This window comes from Girardinichthys multiradiatus, chromosome 13 (assembly GCF_021462225.1).
Source record: "Girardinichthys multiradiatus isolate DD_20200921_A chromosome 13, DD_fGirMul_XY1, whole genome shotgun sequence".
In the NCBI taxonomy this organism is placed as follows: Eukaryota; Metazoa; Chordata; class Actinopteri; order Cyprinodontiformes; family Goodeidae; genus Girardinichthys; species Girardinichthys multiradiatus.
Genome location: NC_061806.1, coordinates 14424615 through 14445452, shown reverse-complemented (window position 1 = coordinate 14445452; position 20838 = coordinate 14424615). Strand labels below are relative to the sequence as shown.

Sequence of the window (20838 nt, the reverse complement as noted above, 5' to 3'; positions counted from 1 at the left end):
CCTGGTTACATTTTAATACCCACATCAGTGGGGAAATTCCTATTTACCACGCTTCAGGGACGAGTGCATTTGGTAACCACCACTAGTATCGAGGAGAATTTACTGAAAGATTTCTTCTGATAAGGGGTCAGTTCCTTCTGTGTATGGAAACGACGGACACAGCAAAGCAATAAGCTGCAAATAACGCTGAAATGTCAACAAACTTTATTTTAGACATTAATTTATCCTGTGTTGATATGACCTTCTGAGCATTGTCATGATAGCAGCAGCATTGTGCCTTCTGCTTATGTTAGCGCTGTGTGCTGCTTTAAGCTCCTTACTTCGTTTTGAATATTATTATTACATATGGTAAACAGTTTTGCATTGTTTCTGTCTTGTTTCTGCAGCGCTAGATAACTGTTATCAAACTACAAAAATGGCTGAAGTGGAGTGCACCTTGACATGCATTGGGGATGGGTGTGAACTGCCTCATAAGCATTTAAAGAGACGGCACCGAAACAAGATGCTCTCAGACGCACCTCAGAACAGGGATAAATGAGGAGCCTGTGGAGCTACAATAACAAGGAATTCAGACGAAAGCATTGCAGTTTCACTTTATATAGACTATATCTGAATGATTTAAGTGGTAAAAGGAAGGTTTTAAAAGCATATGTCCCCTTTAAACTGCTTTTTTTCTAACATCCTGCAGTAGCCACTTGTGTTACAGTCTAAACAAATGCTTAAAAAGGGGCAACAGCTAAGTTCCAATATCATTTAGTCACCTTAAACATAGGGCTTTAGAACCAACTGCCCCCAACTTTCTATGCTGTGCCCAAAAACAGATGGCCTCAGGAAAGCAGATTTACTTAAACATAAACATTGGAGGCAAAAAAAATACACATGATGCCAAACACTGTATATTCTTGTACACTGCAGAACCCGAACGTTGCTCGTGACCCTCCTTTAGCCCTAGCACTTCTGTTTAAGTCTAAAAAGCTCAGTAGTAAATAGTTCCAACGTGAGTATATTCTGCTTTTAATACTGGAACAATGTGTTGTTGCTGTTGGCTTAAGACCATATCGCCCTACATTTAGACACCAAGGCACAAACGCACACCATCATCACAGTACTCTATCCCCAGATATACTGATATTAATTTACACCGCCTTAAAAAACCATCCATACTCCTTTAGAATTTTTACATTTTGTCATGTTAAAACCACAAACTTGTGTTTTAAACTGTGTTTTATTGGGATTTTATGTGGTAGACCAACACATAGTTGTACATAATAGTACATAATTGTGAAGTGGAAGGAAGGGATTACATAGTTTTCAGTTATTTCTTTTAACAATAAATATCTGCATAAATGCAAATATAGCTATATGCATTTGTCTTAAGGCCTCTTTACTCTGATAATACACAACATAATCCAGTAGAACCAACCGCCTTGAGAAGATTAGAATCTAATTTGTGAATAGAGTCCAAAGTTCAGGTAGCAGAATGAGTTAGCAGGACAAATGTTAGTTGTGTATTTCACCAATGTCACCTTTATGGGACACAAGCAAGACAGAAGAATTGATTAAAGAAAACTACGTAGGGGACACAGCAAACAGACGAAGATGCTCTGGTCAAATGAGACCAAAACAAAACCTTCTGGTTTACATGTAAAATGAAAACTAACCTCTCAACCACACTAGCAGCTCCATTGTGAAACATGGTGGTTGCAGCATCATTCTGATGGGATATTTTTGCCAGTTGGGACAGGGAAGAGGCTCAGAGTAGATGGGAAGATGGGTGGAGCTAAATACAGGACAATGCTAAAAGAAAACTTGTTAGAAGTGGGAAAAAGACTTGAAGCTATAATTACTGCAAAATTTGGCTATAGGAAGTAGTGACTCAGGGGAGCTGAATACAAATGTCTTTACCTTTTTCCCACTAGTACATCACATCACTACAAAATACAATGAAGTTTAAGGGTTCATCCATATTAGGCCATTCTTAGAGAGAGGCAAGCAAGTTTTTTTCATGCGGTGCCCTCAGACATAAAAGCAAGTTGTGGGAAATATTTTGGTGCTCAGTCTTGCATATAAATTTTTACGTGTGAACCAAGTTGCCACTTTCTTCCTCTGCTCCTGCTCCTCATTCTTCTACTTCTCATGCTCAGTGCTGCTCTCATTGTTAGAAAATGGACATCAAGCAAAGAGGTTGTGTATAATAAGGTTTGTAGAGCAGCATTTTCTCATTTATGAATATGTTCTTCCAAACACTGAGCTTATAAAAAGCAGGGCAATAATGTTGAGTTACCATCTGCATATTTCTTGATGAGCTTTGAAATGTTCTCTGTAGTTTCTTTAAAAAATTCATGTAAAAGCAGATGAGTCAGAAAGGCAAACACGGCAGAGACAGAAGGTGAAAACCAGTAGAAAGTTGGTGAGTGTAAACAAAGACTGGAGGTTACCTGCTCCTTACTGAGTGGATTAACTGAGTGAAATCCCTGTCTGGCATATACCCATATACCCACACTGTCCTGCATCCGGGCAAATTGTCCCTCTTGGACACAGCCGACACAGCTGATATATGACATAAGCTGCTGCTTAAATATGTTATGTGCCAATGCAGCATTGCAGTTGCTCCTGTTCTTCTCACTTGTAAGCAAGCAGACATTAGAGCTACAGGTCCTTGCAAAACTGTTTCACCCCTTTTGAACTTTTACTAATTTTTCACACCCCAACTGCAAACATCAATGTGTTTTATTGAGATTTTATGCGACAATTTAACACAAAGTAGTAAATAATTGTGAATTTGTAGGAAAATGTTAAATGGATTCCAAAATATTTTCCAAACAAAAAAACAGTAAAATGTGGTGTGCATTTGTATGCAATGCTGTTTACTCTGATAAAATCCACTGCAACTAACAGCTTTCTGAAGTTGCCTGATCAGTAAGCAGAATCCACCTGTGTGTAATTTAATCTCAGTATAAATGCAGCTGTTCTATGAAGGCATCAGACATTTTTTAGAAAACATTAGTGAACAAACAGCATCCAAAAGACCAAAGAACACAGAAAAAAGGTCAGAGACGAAGTCTAACAGGTTAGGTTTAGCATCTCATAGAGCAGTGTGTACCATACCCTTCTCATTTTGATGAGAAGAGTATGGTATAACTAGAAACCACTAGAAACCACTGAGCTTGTCCACTTGAACAGTCAAGTGGACAAGGTCAGCATTAATAAGAAAAGCAGCCAAGAGGGCCATTGTAACTGGAGGAGCTGCAGAAAGCCACAGCTCAAGAGCGAGAATCTGTTAAACTGTTAGTTTTGCACTCCACAAATCTAACCTTTATGGAAGAATGGCAAGAAAGACGTCATTGTTGAAAGAAATTAAAAACAAGTCTTGTTTAAAGCTTGCCACCAGCCATGTAGGGGACACAGCCAACATGTGCAAGAAGGTGATTTGTTCAGATAAACCAGAATTAAACTTTCTGACCTATATGCAAAATGTGCTAGAAAACTAACATTGCACATCATCTTGAACACATCAATCCCACGGTGACACATGGAGCTGTCAGCACAATGCTGTGGGTATGCTATTTTTCAGCAGCGACAGAGAGGCTGGACAGAGTTGTTGGCAAGATCCTGGAAGAAAATCTGTTACATACTGCAAAGGCCTAGGGTGAGACTGTGGTGGAGGTTTACCTTCCAGCTGAACAACAAACCCAAACAGACAGCTACAGCTACAATGGAATGGTTCACATTGGAGCTGCACAGTGTATCAGATTGTAGTTGCCATTACAATATAAATTATTTTAGTGACTTAGTTTATAAAGCTCAATATGATCAATATATTGTCATCTTGGTCTGCAGCAACAACATTTTAATTACATGTTTTCCTAATAGTGTACAGCCCTACTGTGGGTCAAAGTATATTCATGGGTTAAAATGGCCCAGTGAAAATCAGGACCTAACTACAATCGCGAAAATGTGAAAACTGATTATTATTTGTTGAAAATTTAAAAATCCATAAATACATTTATTTCCACTTCACATGAATACATATGGATAATACATCTGTGTTGGTCTATCAAATTAAATCCCAATGAAATAAATTGCAGTTTGTGGATGCAACACCACAAAATGTAACACATTTCTGAGGGGTATGAATACTATTGCAAGATGCTGTATGACACAAAATTCAGTTGGCCTTCTGCTGCTCTGTCTGGCAGGTGCATTTCCTCCCTGCTTTGTTTTTCCCTTGTGTCTCTCTACCCTAAGTGATTTACCATTCTCCTGGAAATCGGTTTCTCTCCCCGTTTCTTTCCACACATGCTCTAAACCCATCATCTCTACAACCCAGCTCCTGGATAAAAAGCCAACTGTGCATTCTGCATATTTAGCTTGTGGTGACTGCAATGTTTTATTGCATTATGTAATTGTTTCAAAATGATTATTAAACCAGATCGGTCAGAGGTTTGTGCCAGTACACTCGGGTGCACATATGAACAAGCCCAGACGAAACACTCATAGTAATGGTATATTTCATACTTTCTTCCAGTAATCACACACAAGCTTGGGAGAGCAAACCACAAACAGCAGCATGTTGTGCCACAACGCACTAGTTGAGCCTCTCGTGTTTGTCAGCAGAACCTGAGCCTGGGGAAAACCCTGCCACATCCACAAAGAGCACCCACCACAGCGAAGGATCAATACACTGAGAAAAGATATACTCATGAAAAGTGAGGGGTTGTAGGATCATTTTCATTCTCACACTGCCTGGACACCGAACAGGATGGTGGATAAAATTTCACCTTAAATAAAAGAAATACATTTTGTGAGCATATGCTGAGTTTATTACAACTTGATGTCTTAATTTAGCTGAAGGTTGTAGGTATTCAGACATGCTGTAACAGCTCCCTCTACATGTATTGGCTACCCTGGTACAGATGTGCACAAAGCCCTAAAATAAATTATTTCTGCAGTAGAATAATGTGACATGGAACATATTTCAGCAGTTCTGTTACAGCGAGCTTTGGATCATTTTCCCTTAATATCCTGTTTACTGTGAGTGGGTAATCTCTGTGTTGAGTCATGTTTAGACCCAATGTAACAGGATTACTAATTAATACTTTCTAGATACTCTGACTTAAAATTATAATCAAAAATAGAAAATAAATCTAAACTTTGTGCAAGTTAAGTAAACATACTACTAATAGGCAGTTAATAAGCCTGTTTTTAAAATGTTGGTGTACCTTGGTTACTGGCAGCCAGCACTTTGTGTTGCTAGGACAGTTTCAGGCTACACATGGACTGCATCATATGATGGCTGAAGTGGAGTGCACCTTGACCTGCATGGCAGATGGGTGTGAACTGCCTCATAAGCATTTGATGCAGTTTGTGATGGCTTATCACAAATTTTAGCTTTCTTTTAAATTGTTTTATATACAGATAAAGATTTTGAGTCCACCTGCCTGAAGCAGTTATGTGCTACCTTTAGTCTGATTGAATAACTGGGAATGGTTCCTTGTTTATTTCAAAATATCAACCTGTCGTCTGTTTTCTGTTCCAGCTTAACTAGAACTGAAATGTGGGCTACTGCTAGCTACATATCAAAGTTAGCTTAAAGTTAGAATAAAGCTACAGTCTGGCATGGTAATGCTAACACTATGGCCATTAGCATCTAGCTCCAAAAAAGAAACACCTTTGCTGAATACATCATCTACAATTTGTCATGATCCTTTCAACTTTGGAATTATTATTTTTTACTTTGTGGTTTTTATAACTACATTTTTGATAGCCTGATTTAAGATGTAGTCTTCAGTTCTTTGTACATCTTGTCTTACTCTTTTTTTCTATTTAGTTTTTTTGTTCCCCTTTTGTTTCTATAATTCTTATTTTAAACATTCATAATGTTAACTTATCTATAAAACTTCTTAGAACATGTTTTAAAAGGAGTAGGATAAAGTATTTTTGTAAAAGTACAACAAAATCAACAACAAAACAAACAATATCTTTATTCCGTATTGATTGTATACTTTGTTTCCTCTATACACAGTAACTCATATATGGTAAAATCAATGTGTAGTATAATGTATGCAGAGCTTTATTATTAGGGATTTCCTTTGGTATTCCCAGGACTGCAAAGCTCCATGCCAGATTTCCTAAAACATATTCCTTGTGTCATTTCCAACAGTTTGTGGTTTAAGAACAGGCTAGGGACCTACTTCTCTCCTTACATTATCAAGTATACTTTAACTTCATTATTTCTCTTATCATTTCCAAAGAACATACAATTAGTTGTTTATTTTTTATTTTTGGGGGTTCTGGTTTTGGGTATGCATGATTTGTTTCTGTGCTTCTGTGTGTGTCATTCCCACTCAAGATTTCCTCAGCTCCCTGCCTTGTCCCTCAGGTACAGCCTGTTAATAGCCAACCACCTGGTCCGGTTCACCTGTCACCTTCCCAGTACAGCATATTCAATCAATTAAAATCTTGTTGAAAAGTTCCATTATTTCACTAACTAAATTCACCAAGTGATGCACATTATTAATATTAATTATACACAAACTAATGTGTTTAAGCCTTTATTTTTGCTAAATATGAAGATTTTTCACTTACAGCTAATGAAAATGCAACATTTAAACTTAAATTATTGCATCCGACCAATACAAAAAACATTTTAATATGGAAATGTGGATTAATGAAAATTATGTTTAATACCTGCTTAAAGGTTGTTATTTTTAATAGGTACTTTTTATCTGGCAAACAGGCTTCATTGGAATACTTATTCCAGTTAATTGAATATGACTGTATATACAGCTTTTACATCATTCTGTGTTTCTCGCCAGCTGTGTACCTCCATCCTGTGTCTGTTATCTTCAGTACTGAATAGCTTTGCATATTCAGCGGCAAGATAAATGGATTTTAGTGAGCTTCTCTAAAGCTAACACAGTTAGCACTCCCACATTTCTTAATCTCACAGTAGTAACTAAAGCATGACATGTGGGTGCTTCTTGGGCACTTAGTTGGTGGTGAGGTAAGAAACAAACTATTAAGAATTTTCTCCATTCCTTCTCTCTGTGTGTGAAAACGTTTTGCATTTTGGTTTTAAAATATTTTGCTAATATCGTGATACTATGGTATTTAACATGCCATGACCTCATAATGACCCATTCAACTCCCTGGTACAAATAAAAAAGACAGGCAGCCAAAGGAGAACAGAATGTGCAGAACATTTGCTGGAACAACTGTTTGAAGTGCAAAACAAAGAGTTTTTTATGCGCAAACATACATTCACACTTTCCTTTAAATTGTCCTACTCAGTTGTACATTTCTTTTAATCTGAGTAAGCTACCTTTAACAACTGTACTACATTATTGTCTTATATTGTGAATTTGCACTGATCCCCCGTATCACAAAGAATAGACTTTAAAATACTTTAGTCTATAAATCACTAAAGGGCTTAGCACCAAAAAACATTACAGACTTGCTGTCAGAGTATCAACCACCCAGACCTCTCAGGTCTTCTGGCTCAAATCTACTCTGCACACCCAGAACCAGAAAGCAGAACCAAACATGGAGAAGCAGCTTTTAGTTATTTTGCTCCACTAATCTGGAATAAACTCCTAGAAAACTGTAAAAGCACTGAAACCCTAAGCTGTTTCAAATCAAGATTAAAAACGTATTTGTTTAGAGTGGCCTTTGACTGCGCTATCTAAGCATTATTAGTTACGTTTTCAGTCCAACTTTCCTTTCATTTTCTTGTCAATCATGTTATCATTCATTTTTCATCTTTTTTGTTATCGTCCTATCATTTTAATTGTTCATTTTTATTCTCTTTAATTATTTGTGTTCGTTAATTATTTAATTACCTTTATGCCACTGTAATGTACTTTTTCTATTATGTCTATTTTTTATGTACAGCACTTTGAATTGTCTTGCTACTGAAATGTGCTTTATAAATAAACTTGCCTTGCTCTTATTCTTAATTTTCAGTTTTTATATTTTTACCTTTGCGTGAATCTGTATGCTTCCATTTCACTGCTGGTACACCTGAATTTCTCCACTGATGGACAATAAAGGACATTTCTATTCTATTCTATTCAGATTAAAGCGTGGTTAAAGCATTTCCTCCTTAAAGTTTGCTGAGTAGATACTAGGAAGCACACCAGCACCACATTCTATATACCTAAACTTTGACCACACAGCCATACATCTCCCCCTCACATAATGCCATTAGCAGGCCTTATCTCGCCCCTCAGGAGGACAACACAGCAAACCAATGTTAGAAGCAGCTGTATTCAACTCATCTGGCTGCATCCAGACAATGTCCTGTTGTCACTAACACTGTAGTTCTCACTGTAAGCAGCATCTACTCCAGTAGCTCATAGGACCACCCTGTCCCTAAGCTTTTGTTTACAAAGATTTTCATTTGTATAACTCACTGATACCATCAAATCCTTAAATATGTCCGTTCAGTTTTTAAATACAATAAGATCTTTGTTGCTGCATATGCTTTCTCACCTGTGTGTCAATTCAAAGGAGGAGGAGAGCATTTTAGCGTTTGGATGAATTGAACACAAGCATGGTGACAGGTTTGTTTAGGTGCAGGGAATCTTGTTGCTGAAAGCTGAAACCTTGAGTAGGACCAGTATGGACATATTCAAAACAACCCTCGGCTTCAGGTTTTCAACAGGCTGCTGGTTTGTTATGTAACTGCAGCAAGAGGAAATCAAACTCCAGCTCAACCCTCTGCTGCCCCACTGTTCCTTGACAATCCTGTGGGGGGTGATTAGGGATGGGATAATTGGGGAGCAGAAATCTAAGAGTGGGAAGCCAAATTTTGCAAAGAGGGCTGAATTCCACAACTCGGTGCCAAGGGATTGAACAGGCTCCAAAACACATGCAAGACCTTTTGTTCTGCAGTCTAACTCTTTTGTTTCACCTGCTGCACCTCTCATTACAGGGAGCTTTACCTGTCAGGGAGCATCACCTCTTCTTATTTTATCACATGAATTACTGAGAATCCCTTCCCCTTAGGAAGGCCTGGGAAATGAGGCTGCATGGGAAAAAAAATACTTTAGGAATCTAATATCAGTTTGTCGCATCATATTTCACTTAATACCTGAAAATAAAACTACTATTAACAACTATATAAAAATATTACATTAAAGAGAATCTTTAACAAAAAAATGTCGAAATTGTATTGTTTTGTTTGTTTGTTTGTTTGCACTTTCTATACTAGTGTCATACCCCCAAAGTAAATTCATTTAAGGACACAGTGACAAAAGGGATGCATTTCATTTGTTATTATTGATTATTATTGATATTTAATCCCCTCTCTCTTCATCCCCATTTCCTGTCAACCTACTGTCAAAAAATACGGAAAAATAAAGGCCACTAGTGCCTCAATAAAAAAAAATTCTTCAAAAAAAAATGTCAAAGGCCTTTGCACTGCCTTCTCTGCACAGGCCTAATTAAATTAAATTTGTATTTGAGCCTTTTTTTTTTACTATTCATCATCATAATTTAAAAAAGTATGTGATATGCAATGGTTTAACAGATATGGGTATAAAATGGTTAATTTATAGGTATGAATTGGCAACAGTTGAACTGATCTGAGCCAAGTCATTTCTGAATGAATCATTGTTTCATACGTACATTTCTTTTAAAGATGCAATTTAAATGAAGTTATTTTATCTTACATTAAGATAGTAAATGCTGAAATCAGAAAAAGGAGAGTTGTTCTTCCACTTTTTTCCTTCCCTCCTGATGACATCCCAGAATATATTCTACAATTCAACAAAACTGCAATGAACCATTCCGCATCCCACAATTCCAGCTGTTGTTTGGGCCCAGTTTGGGTTTATTGAGCAGTGATGCTTCTGGGCGTCGCTGATGCTGTTACACTTAACTTCTCCAAACACGTTCCTCCTTTTAACATATAGCTCTGACGTTTACTATGCAGTTCTATCTTGGGAACAAGAAAAAAAGGAATAATTCACTTATTTTTTCCACACCTGTTTCATTCCAGTAGATCCCATTATACCCTTCTTGCTTCCTGTGATCAACTTTTACTAGTTTGATGTTTAGAGCTCTACATGTTTCTGTGCTGTCAACACTTTCTAAAGATAACACCTCGACTTCACTCCACCTCCTTGCATCCTTCTAACGCACAACAACTCTGCTGTGAAAGAGACAACTAAAATTAAACCTCAAAAAAGATTTTCTGATTAGCGGTTTTGTAGAACTGCGGAGAAAAAAAAAAGTATGTGAGAGTGTGCATGAGCATGATAAAAGATCTGGAAAAGCTAACCTGGTAAAGCTAAGACTGACACCTCGGATACCGGATATCTGTCCTGCATGAAAAACATAAAAAAAACAGTTTCCTTGGTAAGACCTGATTCATCACAGCACCACAAGTGTCGCTCATACATGTAGAGTGACGTTTATCCCAAAAATGAACCTCTTCATTTTGCTGAACCTACCAGTGTCTACTCCTTTATTATCTACAACAAAAAGCATCAGCTCACACACACTGCCACACCCTTACACACAAATACATGCATCAGAGAGCTGTTTAATCCCAAGAAGGTAGGCCTGCATGTAATTTGATCTCTCCAAAGCAGTGCTAAGAAATTCTCAGGAGAGCTATGTTTTCCACACTCATGCTGTGTTTTTTTCTCTCCCTTTGGAAGATGGTAAGTGAAACACTGAGAAAATTCAGATTGTTTTTCTTTATTTTTAAATTTCTTGCACTTCTATTCGAGTGCCATGGACTGTTCACATTTAAACCAAAAACTTCCATGTATTAATGGACCAACACAATGTAGTGGATAATTGGGAAATTAAAGGAAATGGGCATATTGTTTTTGAGAACCTTTACAGTGTGAATACAGTATGTATTTAACTCCCATCACTCCGATGCCCCTAAATAAAATCCAGCACAGGAATGCCTGTGGGTAACTTAATCTAAGTGTAAACACAGCTGTTCTGTGAAGGCCTCAGAGGTTTATTTCAGAACATTAATGAAACATCAGCATCATGAAGACAAAGGAAAACAGCAGAGAGGTCAGGGATAAAGTTGTGGAGACGTTTAAACCAGGGTTAGGTTGTAGGACAAGAACCCAAGCTTTAAACATCTCACAGAGCTCTGCTCAATCCATCATCTGACGACGGAAACCATACGGCACCTCTGCAAACCTACAAAACTATGGTTGCTATCCACATTCCCAACCTTGGGGGAATTTGGTGGTGGCGTCCAGCCCCCTCCTCTGTGGCTCTGGTCAAATTTGTCCTCCACTTCTGTGCACGCTTAGAAGCAGAAGTACACACAAAAACACACACACAGACAAATACACAGCCTATATACATGGAATCAGGCACAATCACACAATTACATATTGGATAATACGGCAGCTAAAATATCTTTCTATAATTGCTACTGGTAAGTCTGTGGGTACAATTTGTTCATCATTACTGTTATAATTATTATGATTATTCCAGCTAACAGGAGTAGAGGTAGTCTTAATAATATTGGTATTATTTTCTGTTTTCTGTTTAGTTTGTCACTGTTGTTGGTGTCCTCCTGGTTTCCCCTTTTCCTTTGGTTACTTCCTCTGTGTGACTTAACTTTCATTTATTATTATTCCTACCTGTTGTCACATGTCTAATCTGTTGACTTAACCTGGTTCGTGTTGTCACACATTTAATAAAGTAAATGTGCAACATTGTACAGAAATCATGCACATCATTAATGGCTGCTATAATAAGTCTAATTTAAAGTTTGCTATAAGACATGTAGAGGAAACAATTAAAATGTGTTGAAAATTTGAACTCTTTATAGCCTACACACAAAATGTAATATTGTGGAAAACTATCACTGCAAATCAACTTGAACACACAATCACCACAATAAAGTACGGTGGTGGCAGCAGCATGCTCTGGAGATACTTTTCTTTGCAGGGATGCTAATTAGACAATAATTGGAGTTAATGGGGAGATGGATGGAGCTAGGTGCAGGGCAATCCTAAAAGAAAAAGCAGCCAAATACTTAAAATCGGAGCAGATGTTCACCTTTAAGCAGGACAACATCCCTAAACATACCGCCAGGGCTACAGTAAAATTATTTTAGTCCAAATATATCTTGGTTTAGAATGGCCTAGTCAAAGTCCAGACCTTTGTTCAATTGAGAATTGTTGGTACAACCTGAAAATAGCTGTTCACAGACACTCTCCTTCCAATCTGACTGAACCTGAGCTACTTTCTATAGAAGAATAGAAGTCTATAGATCAGCCCCACAAAATTTGCTGCTGCAACTGCAAGAAAAGGTGGATCTATAAGGTATTTACTCAGAATATTCCCAGGAACCTAAATGCATGTCAATTAGAAAATAATGTCTGCTTCATTCAACTTCACAATTCAATTCAACTCAGTTTTATTTATTGTGCACAACTTTATGTTGATCTATCATAGAAAGTCCCAATAAAAAACACTTTACATTGAGTTTGTAATGTAACAAGCAGTAAAAAAGTTCAAGGCATGGGAATCATTTTGCAAAAGGCACCATATGCACTGTACTATCAGCAACTCATGCGCTTAATTCAAGCGCAAAACTCACAATTGTCTGCTTAGCAACCACTGTGCATCCTCCTCCTTCAAACAATCTGGACCCTGGCATATGACAGATTTTTCATTTAGTGAAAAGTTGGCTGACCGCTGCTGAGGGGATTTGAAGGTCAAGACCCAGAGGGATTACAGAAAGCCAAATGAGTGGGCAGCTGAGAAGGTTATGGGCCTGAAGATCTGCTGAGAAAATGGATCTCTTTGGCTTGTTTAGGCTGCCTGAATGTAGAGAGTGTTTGTTTATGGCAATATTACACCCTCACTAGTATGTAGGCTGAAATGTGGTTTGTGCTCAGCTGTATCGCGATGCTTTAACACTGACAGATACTCACTGAGGCCCTTCAAAATAAAATACATCAAAAATAAAATACAATTCAGTTTCATTGTCCAACCCCTGTACATTACAATGTAGGAGACATTCAAATACAACCTAAGATTGGTTTTCATCAAAGCATGTGGATGTTTTTGAGTGTGCATGACATACATCATCATAAGAGACAGATTTAGATGTGCATGTTTACAGGTCAGAAGAGAGTGTCTGGTAACTCCATGAGATCAGAGTTCACATGTGCAAAATTGGAGTCTGGCATTTTTACTAGTCTGAAATATTTAATGTTCTAAAATCAGAGTTTTATATTTCTGCAGAAACCTGCTCAACTGGATGTCATATAAAGAAAAAAACTAAGATTTTCCAGCATGAGGATCTTTTCTCTCCTTGACATCCACTGCCCCAGTTTAGAAGGACCTTTCACCTCATCACGTACTCAACCAATCAGTTGGACTGATTCTGTGATCCAGATTTAGAATGGCTATCAGTGGCACAGAGAATGTTGACCAGTCATGGAGGAAGCAGAAGAGAAGCATTTAAAAGGGAGAGAGAAAGACAATAACCAGTGGAATCTTTCACTTAGGCACATTTTGGCGTAGTTTTAAGTAAAAGAAATAAGTATTATTCCTAAACAGTATTTAGAAACCCTATTCTAGAAAACTTTAGAATAAAAAAAAAGGAATTCAACAACTTGAATATATAATCATTCCAATAAATCTAAACCTCCATCTCAGATTCTTCATTACTTTCTTCTTCCTATTTTTTGCTAAATCAAGGCTTTTCACTGCCTCAGGCTAAATGATGTTTCAGAGCAGTGTTTCGCAAAGTATGGGGCACAGGCTTTGAGGAGACTTGGTGGCATGAAGCGAGAGGCACATGATCACAACTGTTTTTGTTGTTGTTTTATGTTTATTATTTCTTATCTTTCAGATATTGCAGCTGGAACTAACTTTTTTACTCCCCACGTTGCCATCTGAAATCTCAAGCTTGTTGCTAGCTTGTTGGCTAACCTAAAAATGTATGGATCTTAACCTAGAAACGAACAAAGTTACATTGTCTTCCAAAATTACTTTGCGCCGCTGGTAAAGATGTGTAAACTGCCAAGAATTGGATAAAAAGTCTGCTTTTTTTGTGGGAAAAAATGCTATGCTTAGAAATAATCATTTTTCACAACATTCCTTATGCCACAATTATAATAATCCCTTTGAAATAAATGTAGCCCTAAGATATTTGAATTTGCTTTACCTTTTTAGGTCGATCTCAGCATCATGGACATAATTCATAGAGATAATGTAACACATTACATAGAGGCCCATTTCTCTTCAAAATGAGAAAGAGAAGAGAACATGTCCTCAAACAAAGGAAGATGTGTTTCACACTTCATAAGTCAGGAAATGCCTGTAGGTAATATTTTCCACCTAATCCTTTCTCTGCAGATCAAGCAATTATTAAAACAGCTTAAAACAACTGGGACTGTGGGAAAAAGGGTGGTGGCAATTTTATCATGGCACCATACACAGTAAGGAGGATAGTGTCATTAAAAATTAAACATAAAACGTTATTCAAAACTATTTTTAATGGCTCCACCCACACCCAAAGTGAGCCATCCACAGATTTTTGACAGAGCATAAACCTCTAAATCAGAAGAGCAAACTAGAAGTTTTTTTTGAGTGTTAAGAGATATCCAAATCAGAAAGAATCAGTATTGCCAGGTCCCAACTTTAGAAAAACTGGAGAAATGAAGTCCAAGATGTTTGATTTGTGCATCTCTACTCTTTCTAATTCTACACTAAAAAGAATCATGTATTGCACTGTGATCACAGCTTAAAGATTTCACTGCTAATTTAAATCAGAGCACTACTAGTTTTCAAAATGATGGTAAATTTAGAGAAATGTCACATGCTAATCAACACTGCATAAAACAGAACCTCTCAGCTTTTAAAAGTACCATCTAGCAACCTATGACAGCCATGAACATACATATGATGTATTGTTTAGGAACCAGGGTTTCACATGAAAGCAGAAACTCATCATACAGTACTCACCAATGCAGGCGTGTACACGGACGGTCAGCTGAGTCCGCAAAATGACACTGTGCTTCTTCCCTCTGGATCTGAGACAGTGGAAAAAAACACAAGACCATGGTTACCACAGTGAAACCTACGAATTATGAGTAAATAAATATTGATAGTAATTTCTGGGCACATGAACAGATTTGTGTTGTTGAATTTGAGGCAAGTGACTTTTTGCATTTTGCAGACAGACATGCATCAAATTTGCACCCATATACTGATGTACATCTGAACCTTGAGATTAGACAGCAGAATCGCAAGGAGACACAACACATGTTTACACACATATATAAAGCCTCTGCATGCCAACAATCCTATGTGCACCACATCTGCACTCAGCATTTTAAGCCATTGAGCACACATATATCATCTTTGAGGTCTCATCAGGGTCTTCAATCACCAACATGATACCATCCAACAAAAGCAGGGAAAGCACTGCGCTGATAGTGTGTAATGTTGCAATGAAACTAGTCATAGAGGACAATCACAGAAGCAAAAACATACACAAAAGAGCAGCTGGGTTTTTATTCTAACATTATGTTTTTATCAATTGGGAAGTGAAGCAAAATGTTAATACAATTTGTTGAAATATTTAACTTATATTTTGTTGTGTCAGTGTGATGGTCAAAGAAATGATGCAGAGTAGATTTTGACAACAAGCAAAGTAAAATTTGCACAAGTGCATAAAGTGGATAAAAAGACATCGTTAGAGACTCAATCTAAATCAGATTTATTTTTGATGTTTTAATTGGTACAAAGGCAGATAAAAACAGTTCAGAAGGAGTTCAGTGTACATTATAATCTCACAAAGATTTTCTCTTCTCATCCTTCGGACACTGAGCTGTCCATGTCATGAAATTACTTTGTTTACTGTCAGCTGTGGTGAGCAGCATCCTACCACAGCTGGAGTCTCGACACATTTCTGACTTGTGGGAATATTCAGAGTGAAAAATTTGTTTACCCAAAAGCATTATCATGTATAAAACTCTGGAGTATTCCAGTTATAGGCATATTTTTTCAATTAGGGCTTTCATCTATCTTAGACATTAGAATGTATAAAAATGATCAAGGTAAAACCAATGTTGTGTGATACATTGTGGGAATTTGTCAAAACTTATATTTAAATTCCACATAACTGCAGAATAGCTATTTCAGATCAAGAATTTTACTCTCCACGTGTTGATTTGTTTTCTCCAAAATTGTTATGAGACCTTAAATAGAAGATACAATTTAAGCAGAAATACATTGTAAGATTCTGACTGAAAGGTTTACTCAAACTTGACAGTTTGTAAAGAGTATTTATATTAAAGAGTGATGACAGGGTTAAATAAAGTCCAAATATGTGGATTATTCGTTACCAACAGTTTAGTGGGACCTCAGTAAATACCATATGACAGTGAAGATCAGATGTCAGAGGAGGGGACTTGAGTCATGTGACTTAGAATTGAGTCAGACAAATTTAATGACTTTAGACTCAATTTGATGATTTTATAAAAGACTTTGATCTTGACTTGGACTTTCACAGCAATGACATGACTTCACCCCTCTGACTTGAAAAGATTTGATATCTTACACAAACACAAAGTGTGTTACAACGGACAAGCATTGTGCGCAACAATGCAACCGTGCCTGAGACGTGAACCAGCTCACTGCGCGCCTCCTGCTATTTGTCAATATTTCCTCCTCTTTTTGCTACAACAAGCACGTTGCATCTCTTGTGCCAATTACCAGCTCTTCTTCTGCATCTTCAATGACAGTGAAGACTTCAACAGTGGTGGAGAGGTCATTTCATCAACGCTTACTAAGAGGTGTTTGCAAAGTCGGGAAAAGACCCAAAAGAAAATAAGACTGCACACGGCATACAAACATTTTCCAATTATAAATAAACGATTGTTAGTTGCAAGCCTGGAGAAGGTGACGCAAGTCCTTCCGATGACTGTATCAACATTGTGTATAAGCTGTCAGAGGTGTGTTGGGTGATTGAGAGCAACATGATGTCTTTCCAGAAGTCATATTGAAAGTGTTATTTTCTTTAAAAAAAAAAGAACAAAACATTAAATATCTATGTTTTAATATCTCCTCCTCCCTTTCATGTCAAGTCAAGTCAAGTTTATTTATATAGCGCTTTTCAGCAACAAGGCACTCAAAGCGCTGTACATGAGGAAAAACATTACAATGATACAGAAAATCAAACACAGAAAAACAAATCTAATGACATTAATATCTTTGGGGGTTTACTAGTAAGAGCTGGTTCTAATCCAACCTTTCTAATAGAGGTAATTGTCTCATTAAGTCCACTGTGGTAAGGAACTCATCCTGTGCTAGAAGAAAAACTATAATATTAATTCTTGAGGTGGCTGGTATGAGGCAGCTGTGGTCCCATCATTCAACTAATAACAGTCATGGGCACTCACTGAAGTCTAAGTAGAGAAGCTGGGTCACTGGTAGGTACAAACTTTTTAAATACTATTAATGTTTGGGTTTCACTGGTATGAAATAGTTGTAATACAATCCTTCTAAGAAATCTAAAAATCTATTAATCCTTCTAAGAAATGTAAAAATCTATGGTCATTGGTGTAAAAACAGCTGTAGTCAAATTTTCAAATACTACTAACATTTGTCTTTTCCTGGTAATCCTTGTAAGAAATCTGAAAATCTATGAAAAGTATTGAAATCACACATTTAGGTAAAGTAAGATAGGAGGAAAAAAATCATACTTCAGACTCTATTCTTAACAGAATAGAGTCTGAAGTAGTACAAACCTCCTCAGCAGGGGTGAGCAAAACACACATAAGTAAAGATTTAGCAAGGGTACAGTGGAATCTTGAGGGTGTGAATGTAAGTCTGAGTGTGTTTGGAAGAATTATACTGTCAACACTGATAGTTGTGCCATTGTCCTTGAGAAGAGAGGTGGACGTTTTATCAATCGGCCGCATAGTCCTATCAGCACACAGCTGGTAGGGGAGTGCTGGGGAAGAGCGTCGAGTTTAAATAACATCCAGGAGATATTTTGTTGATAGCCAGTTAGCAGAAGTTGCCAAGGCCACGTTGGGGAGCCAGATTTAGAAAAAAAATAAATGTTGTGGTTCAGGCAGTTGTGAATTTCCAACGGCCTTAAGAATTTTACTCGTATGTCTCAATTGCGAATCCAAATAGCCAAATTTCTGGTACTTTCCGCAGATCTGGAGCATACAACTTCTCCAAGATTATATCCTTTAACCTCTGAGTCCAACCGCTGCCAGGCTGCGATTCTGTTCAAGAATCGTGTCCAGCTTGCGATTCTGCTCTCTTAACATTCCAGTCTGAGTGTTGATCGCTCTACAGACTCCATCTAACATCGCAGGCAGCTTTGGAACGTTTTGAACAGCCGCCCATGTTTTGCGAATCACTCGATAAGCCAGAACCACCACCTCCAAAAAGCAGGAATCCTGTTATCAAAAGTCCAAATATGTACACATTTTCTATGTCCTCAATCGACATCGTAGTCAGGCACACAATCTTCCTCTGCTGCCAAGAATTCATTTTGTATCCAGAGAAGAACGTCCCGTCTGGACAAGAGGGTCTCCTTTACCCTGTCTTCCCGTCGAAAAAATTTGATCAATTTCGTTGAGAGTCCAGCTGACCAAATCCATAATTTACAAGTTTGGAGGATATGCAAAGCGAGGCTCTGAGAAAAATACAGACAAAAGCAGAAGCAGGGATCAGCAGGGAGGGAGGGAGAGAAAACGCATGTGTCTTCCACCGAGAGCAAGATTAAGTGTCATGTCAACATGATGGGTCAATCACAGAAAATGTGTTTTTTTCTTTATTATTTAGGTATAATCAATATGTCGCAAATGCAATACTTGCTATGCTTCAGTGTAATAGTTAAGGTTGACACTATTATGCTAAAAAATAATCTTTTATTTATTTTTCTACATACAAAGAAACAAACTACCTGTTTAGATTTCATAATTTTAATTCAGATGATCATCTGTATTTTTTTTTTTATTGGGATCCGTTAGATTTATTATTTCCAGACAATTTTTTAGCAAATTTTCATAATCCCCACTTAATATTTTCTAAATTTACTGAATGTTTTTTGGTTTTTGGTTATTATTTACTATCAACAGCAACATCAGTGCAGATGTTCAGATGATTTTGGAGTTTATTTTCTCTGGCTGGTTGTTCTGGATAAACCTCATTTTTGGTCAAATGACTTGTTTAATACTCAAAATTACAAGTTTAGGACTTTGACTTGACTCAAGACTCGCATGTCTTGACTTTGATTCGGCCACAAGGTCAGCTGACAGCTGGAAAGTCAGCTGGCTATTAGCGCAGTGGGAACGACAAAAATGTCGGAGCACTTTTGTAATAAAGCAATATCTTGATAAACCTAACAGATTTTTCAATTTTACACAAACTTTGTTGCCTCATTGTTATGTCATCCATCTACGAATGTGGCCAGTTCCTCAACACATCAGAATTACATGCAAAGCATTATTCACATGTCCATCATTTGTTACATGAGCACAGAATGCACAGAGGAATTATCTCTCATTTGGGGGTCAGCCATTCTTCAAATGGGAGTACATAACAGCAAACATGTAAGCATTCGTGATAGTCTTGTGTTTTGTGACATTTATCAGTGTGATTTTCTTTTTTTTATCTGAATGATTTCATAACCTAACCAAACTATTTCAAATTATAAAGAAAAAACAGCTATCAAGGCCAACTATACTAAGATGACATCATTTATTTGGCTAGCCGTAAAAACGGGTGTGACTATAACAGAATACTAAAAAAGTCTTGCGGTCACTTATTTTTTAGCAAGCTGATGTATCTTTAATGTCCTTCATCACTAAGCAAGGGCTGGTACAAGAGTCTTATGGGACAAAAACCATAAAACCTTGTCAGGATTTCAAAGAGTCAAGCACCAACAGATTAGAACCATGGAAGATTAATATACAACAAGACACACAACAAAATGAGTGGGAAATGGCATGTTTAAAAGCTAAGAAAGAATCAATTAACACAAGACTGCGACAATTACAGTACAAGTGGTAAATAAGGACTTCAAACTCCCACAGAGTCGAGTGTACTGTTCCTGTACTGTGAGCAGCGTGGACAGCGCGCACACTCTCTGTGGACATCGGAGATTTCATAGTCGAGCGTTCTGATTTCTTACATTTCTCAAGAACAAATTCCTACATTTTCCACACTTTCTGCCATGGTGTCATCAAACGAGGAAGAAGGGCTAATTTCCCTTGTAGCTTTAAAAATAACAAAAAGAAGGTGGTATATAAGGCCATTAAACCAGCCTAGAGACAAAGAAAGGAAATACACACATCAGTGCAGCGCAGAGTGGTAGTGACAATGCGCGTCCTCGCAATTGGTAGCTCAGAGCGTTGGGTCACATATAAAAGAATTTTATATAAAGACTTTTTCCAGTCGAGCAGTTTATTGTGTAACACATAGCACCCATACGTGTTCGTACAAATTGAGCTTTGGGCGGACGTTTCTGAAAGATGTATGCTTTAACTCCTCGTTGAGTCTGCCTTGAGTACGTGCAGAGGTCCGTTTAATTCATGCACACCTGACCCTGTGGGAACCTTTGGGTAAAAGCTGAAAAGCTCAATCCATTGTCCCCTGATATTGATATGATGTTTATATGATGTTTGCTTTAATGTTATGAATGTTAACTGATCTAGTTTCAGTGTTTGGGGCTGCCCCAGAAATACTGGAAGATAGTAGTTTGCACCATTTTGGACATTGTTGGAGAAAGGTGTCATATGATGGAAAACTCTGTTGGGTACCTACCCAAAGAACCTTGCCTTTTCGAAAATGATGGACTTTTACAGGCGA

At 37.5% G+C, this 20838-nt stretch overlaps 1 protein-coding gene across 5 annotated transcripts in view; it reads right to left on the bottom strand.

The window, feature by feature from the left end:
• fhod3a (formin homology 2 domain containing 3a) overlaps window positions 1–20838 on the bottom strand; it is an 83432-nt gene that overhangs the window by 51374 nt on the left and 11220 nt on the right. For all 5 annotated transcript variants that reach the window (XM_047384007.1, XM_047384008.1, XM_047384009.1 and 2 more), the window contains exon 3: window positions 14968–15035. In XM_047384007.1, coding sequence (XP_047239963.1) covers window positions 14968–15035 — 68 coding nt within the window. The remainder of the gene's footprint in view (window positions 1–14967; window positions 15036–20838) is intronic.